The sequence below is a fragment of the Fragaria vesca genome, linkage group LG5 (assembly GCF_000184155.1).
Source record: "Fragaria vesca subsp. vesca linkage group LG5, FraVesHawaii_1.0, whole genome shotgun sequence".
Classification (NCBI taxonomy): domain Eukaryota; kingdom Viridiplantae; phylum Streptophyta; class Magnoliopsida; order Rosales; family Rosaceae; genus Fragaria; species Fragaria vesca.
Genome location: NC_020495.1, coordinates 16,247,572 through 16,254,563, shown reverse-complemented (window position 1 = coordinate 16,254,563; position 6,992 = coordinate 16,247,572). Strand labels below are relative to the sequence as shown.

Genomic DNA, 6,992 nt, shown 5'->3' with positions numbered 1-6,992 from the left:
TCAGCTATGTCCTTAGAATCCCCTTCAACTCCTCCACATGCCAAAACTTCAAAGGCCCTCCCAAAACCCCCCAAATGGACATCACCCAGATCCCATGTTGCCAAACCCTCTTGTCCCTCTATGGAGTTGCCCTTGCCCAACACCTCAAAGAAACCACACTCTTCCAGCTCCCCAACCTCTCCACCTCAAACTCATGCCTCGTCAACTTCCAGTCCAAGCTCACCTCCCTCTCCCTCCCTCCCTCTTTGGTCTCCTACTGCTTTGACCCTTCCCAGTTTGTCATCACCCCCAACATCTGCGCCCACATCGAGTCCTCCCAAGACTGGCTCCTCCAAGCTCAACGGCACCACCGCTCTCGACTCTGCCTGCCGCCCTGACCTCACTGATCTCTCCTCCTGCGACGCCTGCGTCGCCGCCGGCTTCAAGATTCAGCAGCAGCTCATCCTCGTTGATGGTAACTCTTCTCACTCTAGAGACTGTTGGTACTTTACTATTCTTTATGCTGCTGGTATCATCAATGAGTTTGGACCTGAGAGCAATGGCGCTGTGTCTTGCATTTTCGGTTTGTCAATGGATTCTCGTGTGGACTCTCCCAAGAAGAGCAACACAGCTCTTGTTTTCGGCCTCACCGGTGCTGGTGTTGCTGTGTTTGTTATGTCTAGCTTGTTGGGGTTGTACTTTTGGTATGACAGGAGGTGGAGGAACAAAAGGGTTGTTGGGTCCAGAATGGATTCTGGTTTTGATTTGGATGAAAGAGAGTCTAGGATTAGAGTTAGACCCAACACGGGTTCCATTTGGTTTAAGATTCAGGACCTTGAGAAGGCTACTAATAACTTTTCGCAGAAGAATTTCATTGGCCGGGGTGGATTTGGTCTTGTTTACAAGGGTGTTCTACCCGATGGAACTACTGTTGCTGTTAAGAAAGTTATTGAGTCTGATTTTCAAGGGGATGCTGAGTTCTGCAATGAGGTTGAGATTATTAGCAATTTGAAGCATCGGAATCTGGTTCCGCTTAGAGGGTGTTGTGTGGTTGAGGGGGAGGACAATTATGAAGAGAGGGGAAGTAACAGGTACCTTGTATATGATTACATGCCGAATGGAAATCTGGATGACCATCTATTTCTTTCTCTGTCTAGTAGTCAGAGTGGAATTGAAAGGAGGCCCTTGACTTGGCCTCAGAGGAAGGGCATAATCTTGGATGTGGCCAAGGGACTAGCTTATTTGCATTATGGAGTGAAGCCTGCAATATATCACCGAGATATTAAGGCAACAAACATACTACTAGATGCAGATATGAGAGCAAGAGTGGCAGATTTTGGGCTTGCGAAGCAAAGTATGGAAGGCCAGTCTCATCTAACAACTCGAGTGGCAGGGACTCATGGGTACTTGGCCCCTGAATATGCTCTTTATGGACAGCTTACCGAGAAGAGTGATGTTTATAGCTTTGGAGTTGTTGTCTTGGAGATTATGTGTGGGAGAAAAGCTCTCGATCTGTCTTCCTTGGGATCCCCGCAAGCATTCTTGATCACGGATTGGGCTTGGCAATTAATAAAATCTGGAAAAGTTGAAGAGGCCTTAGAAAAATCACTGTTGAAAGAGGGGGACAGTGTCAATTCAAATCCAAAGAGCATAATGGAAAGATTTTTGCTTGTTGGGATTTTGTGTGCTCATGTAATGGTTGCTCTGAGGCCTACTATTTTGGATGCACTGAAAATGTTGGAAGGGGATATTGAGGTGCCACCAATTCCAGATAGGCCAATGCCTCTTGGTCACCCTTCATGTTATGGCGACGGTAATACTTTCAGTATATCACCAGCTTTGAGCGGACCAAGATTACATAGTGGAGACATGCTCAGGTAACCAGAAAGTTTGTGATTGTATTATTCCTATACTTGGACGATATAGAAATTTAGGATCCCTGTACCATTTTATGTATTAATTAGGCATGTGGTGATTGAAAATGTAAATACATATGATATAGGAACTCATGAACCAACAATAGTCCATTCTATGATCTCAAAATGTGAGGACAGGAGTTAAGCCAGCCATTGTGGGATGGGCTACAATATGTTTTATAGAGTTGTAAGTTATTGTGATCGTTTTATGTTACCATAGTACAATTGAGGCTTGTTATGATAAATTGTGCAAATGAAAGCTAGAGAAGGGTTTAAGCAAACTACTATTTATATTGATTGAGCCAGCTAACCTCAGGAAGTAAGGTTGACTCAAATTGTCGCGGGAAAGGAATGGTAATTGGGATTTGACAGTCATCTGATATCAGTGAAGAGATGTTCTGTTTCTTCCATATAGTACTAGTAATAATATGTGGAAATGGTTCTGATGAGCAATTTACTCTTCAATTAGCTGTATGTCCAATTTTCCCTGTGTTACAATATTTGAAGCAAGTTTCATCATCATCTATAAGTGGTTCATTGTTGTTTAGTACTAGAGAACTGTTTATCATCTGATTTATATAGCATGATTGATATTTATGGATACACAGCAGGTTTCTCAGAGAGTGAAAAATAGAGGGGTTAGTTGGAATGACTAGCCCATGGTTCTCTCCTGTCAGGTCCAATTTCGGACCCCCTCACATGGTTCTCTACTCTTTCTTGTGCCAAACACTAGACTGGAATGTCCTACAATCTGATGAGAGGGTGATTACAATATGGAGTTGCTACTCTTTGCTGAATGCACCAAAAGGTCTTTATCTCCATCTGAAGTGTCAGTGGGACTCTGGGGAGAAATTCACACCCCAGATACACAAGTCAGAGATCAAAAAATCGATTTTGGTACGCTGAATCAGGGATCCAGGATGGATTGGATAACAAACTTTTTAACTAGCTTTCAAATTTTACAGCGGCACATTACATTTTGACTAGGAAAAATGTGTTGACACCTTGTTTGTATAATCGATCAATTGTAGCTTTGAATAGATATCTTTGCCTGAGGGCCACCTTGAACGTAAACAAAAGTGCACTCGGCGCCAGGCTGCAGGACTTTCTGCCATTGAGGAAGCTCATATGTGTTCTTCTGTGGAGTTGGAGAGAGACCCCACAGTGGCCCTTCAAGGTTTTCAAGCACCAGCTTCATATTCGTTATCGGTTTCTCAGATGTGTTCTTTAGTACCACCTTGTGTCGATAATAACTTGTTTTTGCAATAGTCCATGTGCTAGTTATGGAGTGAAGGAATTTGATAGGATGAGTATCTGCAGAAGATGATGAAGTCTCAAGTCAACAACTTAGCATTAGCCTAACAGGTTTTGTAGTACTTGATCTCCTATATAGTATTGACTATAAATGGATGAACAATTACCTGCTGGTTTTGGGGGTGCTGTTGTTTCATTGTGATAGACACTTGGTGTGGGTGTATGGGGCTTTGGTGATCCTCTGTTGAAACCTGTAATGGCATAGAGTTAAGTAGCAGAACATTAGCAATGTAAACCTTGGATTGATTAGAATGGAATTTTGTACTAATCATGAGTGATGAGAATCATACCACCATTTAAACTCTGTAACTTGGAGAAGAGGCCTACAAGCGGACCAGTGCCAGAAATTGTAGGCTCTGTCCCTTCGTAGTTGGACCGGTCATCGGAGAAGTTGTCATTCTGGTCAGGACCTCCCACAAGTCCCCCATAAATGACATTAGGATTTCCCTCAGTGCGGTGATACCATGTCTCAAATCCTTGTACACATCCAACCACAGCACTAAGAACTGATATGGAAGGAATTGAAGCATCTCTGTGGTGCACATGAACCGGATACTTTGCTCCATACCCAACTATGTAGCTCATGGACTTGGGATTTTTACCAAGAATGTAATCGGCCTGTGACTTTGCAAAATTGAGGATCTCTTGAGGTTGAACTTCTCCTTCCGGACAATTGAGCTTGGCATTTGCAGCAGAGAGATAGTCGGAGTAAACAGCTAGAAGAAATGAAGCCGAACTAACATACTGCAAGTTGTTCCATTCTCGCACGTATAATAAGCCCCCTGGAAATTGAGGTTGGTTTTCAGACAAAATATTAGTATCAAAGCAGGTAGGAAGAGGCAGAACCTGATGATATGTATGTACAGGCATAGGAAACTAACCAGGAGTTGTGTGGACATTGTAGCCATCATTTTTCTGCAGACAAGCACAGGCAAAATAATCTGCTTTGGCCTGGTACTGTTTCAGTGTGGAAGTATATGCACCACCTCTTCCCTCTAGCAAAACCTGCATTGATAAGATATAGTGGCTCAAAATCTATGTTTCTTTGAAGAGTTAGGGTGATTAAGATTTCTAAAACATTGCTTGATCTTCTTTGATCTGTAAGTAGATAGATACCTTTGTAAGAAGGATTTGGACACCAGCATATTTGTTATCCCAAGAAAACTCTTTGACTGACCATCCAGTTCCACCCATATACACGGCGTTGTCCACCACATACTTGAGGTAGTAGTCATCGTTGGTTGCTTCGTAGAGCCATGCCGCAGCCCATAGCAGCTCATCCTTAAGTATCAAAATAATAACCAGATGCAAGTTAAGTACGTAGTTCATTAGCTAGCTAGGTATATTGGTTTAAAACAACGGAAAGATAGGAAAAAAAAAACTTACAGAGTAACCCGATGAAGTGTAGAATTCCTTAGCATCCTCAATGGTTTCATCATATAATCCTCTGAATCTATCTGCAAATGAGAAAAGCTGCAATAGATTCCAAATCATTTGTTAAAACTTCTGTCGAGTTCTGTTTATCAATGTTACAATTTTTTAGGAAAAAATGAAAGAAAGAAAGAAGAAGAGAACCTGTTTTGCATGAACTAAGAGGAGACTGGAGTAGGAAGAGTTGTAAGGCTTGAAAGCCATGGCGGCTGAGGCCAAGGCAGCTGCAGTTTCACCAGCAATGTCTGAACCGGGATGACTTTCATCAATTTTGTAAGCATTTCTTGGAGTTGTCATGTCCTCTGCGCGCTCCCAACAATAATGATCGGAGTTCCCATCTCCTACCTGAAAATCAAGTAAACTTTTTCATCAATAAACTATTTTGCACTGATAGTTAGGTAATGGCTTGAGCGTCAGAGAATGAAATAACAATGTATATCAAATCATCACGCATCGTGTCAACAACAAAATGATGATTACATGGATACTTGTACATATGAACACAAAGTTTGCTGTCTAGGTCACCAAACTCTATCTACGTCTCAGGAAAATATGGAGATAGATAGATATGTATACCTGTCCCCAGAGAACATTAGGCTGTGGATGTGCCTTGATGAAATAGTCAGTGCCCCATCTAATGGCCCATAAGGTCTGACCTAATTGATCTAAATCTGTGATCTCCTTCCTGAACTCAATAGCTCCCCATGATAGCATTGTCACTGTGAATGCCATTGGCAGTCCAAATTTAACATGATCCCCTGCATCATAATACCCTCCAACCAGGTCCACCTGATTACGAAAATTTAGTAATTGGTCAGAACAATGCTGAAATGAACATGTAAAACATACTCTATGATGCATAGGAAAGACTTGATCATTCTAAAGAATGTTAGCTATTAGAGTTACGTCGATCAGTACCCCTTGAGCTAGGCCATCCTTAAGTCCTGAGTCACCGCGCCACTTGACTCGCTGGTTTGGTGGCAGCTTACCAGATCTTTGTGCCTCAAAAAAGAGCAAACTCTTGTCCAGAGCCTCGCCGTAGTTGAACTCTGACGCAGTGGCTGCTTCCACACCAAGTAGCACTAACAAAGCTAGGGAGACTAATACAATCTTGGTGCAGCTCCTCATGAACATCATGATTGAGCTAGGAGGTAGCTATTAGAATTAAGTCGATCGGTGGCTTAGAGAATGCAAAACAATGTATACTCACTACTGTATAGCATAATATGCTTGTGATATATATAGTTTCTCAAGTTTTGCAGTACACTCCTACCTTATATATAAAAAAACTAAGAGGGTTTGAGCTTCTTTTTCTTGTTGAGGCTCACCAACAAAAATAATTCAAGGGGGAAAGAAGCAAGGCAGAGAAGAAAATGATCGATCTCAATAACATATAGGTGTAGTCCTCACGTTGTGCTATTTTATTTTATTTATTTTACAGTACAAAACGAACACACCTCCTTTCCTTTCAGAATCGAAGTAGAGCTCCCCACGTTAGATGGAATTGGGCATGTTTGACAAGTGCTATTTGATTAATTAATAAAATTAATGCTCTGTTGGAAGGAGACAGACAGAGACTAATTCCCTCTATCCAGAAATCAAACATTCTTGCACGATCAAGACTCAAGAGAGGAACACAAAATCTAACATATATAGATTCATCATGCATCTGAATCAAGATATATATACAAACATACGGTGCAAACTTGGATGATTTTGTATGGGAAAATGACAACAGTAGTGCACTGCTTGCATGTCTAAACAAAATGTCAAGATAAAATGACCAAGCTAAGTGCATATATGTTAATCAAGTAATAAAAGCTTGAAGGGACTCAAGGGTGCAAAAGGATTGTAAAAGGTATTGCTTTTTCCTTCTTCTTCTGCCTCCTCCTCCTCCTGCTGCTGCTGCTTCTTCAGCCAAGTGCACTTGTTAATAGAAGATATAAAGGCTTAAAGGAAGTGCATTAGGGTTGTTGAAAAAGAACTAGGGTTCTTCAAGGTTCTTCTTCATGGGTTTCAAAGACAGAATCTTGGAGCGATTTATCTTAGTCATCTGGCAGTAATACATATAAATGAACTTGGTTACTATTCTATAATCACTACAATCTTTTCTTCTCTTCAACCCAATGTGGCAATCTCCTCTACTATGAGTATCCGCATCAATCACAAACAACCAGCACACTTTCTTTTTTTTTCTTTTTCTTTCTTTCTTGAACACAGTACGTAGGTTTAAACAATAATTACCTTCATTATATATATATATAGAATTTTCTCAGGTGCGGACGTTCGCACCGTTTACGGTGCGGATTTCGTTCGTTCGCCACCGTACGGCGTCGGCGAGGGCGCGCCTCC

The 6,992-nt window shown here is 41.6% G+C and overlaps 1 protein-coding gene and 1 pseudogene across 2 annotated transcripts; one reads left to right on the top strand and one right to left on the bottom strand.

Annotated features, from left to right (window-relative positions):
• On the top strand, nt 1-2,716 carry LOC101306633 (annotated as a pseudogene). Its single transcript, XR_184693.1, has 2 exons — nt 1-1,856; nt 2,507-2,716. The product of XR_184693.1 is annotated as a probable receptor-like protein kinase At1g11050-like (transcript).
• Nucleotides 2,597-5,777, bottom strand: LOC101311005 (endoglucanase 5-like). The gene is made up of 9 exons (XM_004301453.1): nt 5,559-5,777; nt 5,217-5,429; nt 4,785-4,985; nt 4,596-4,682; nt 4,326-4,490; nt 4,091-4,214; nt 3,500-3,991; nt 3,317-3,400; nt 2,597-3,209 (listed from the first exon to the last, which is right to left on the bottom strand). Exons 1-9 carry the CDS (start codon nt 5,775-5,777, stop codon nt 2,917-2,919), a joined length of 1,878 nt encoding a protein of 625 aa, XP_004301501.1. The 3' UTR covers nt 2,597-2,916.
• Between the last annotated feature and the right edge of the window lie 1,215 nt (nt 5,778-6,992).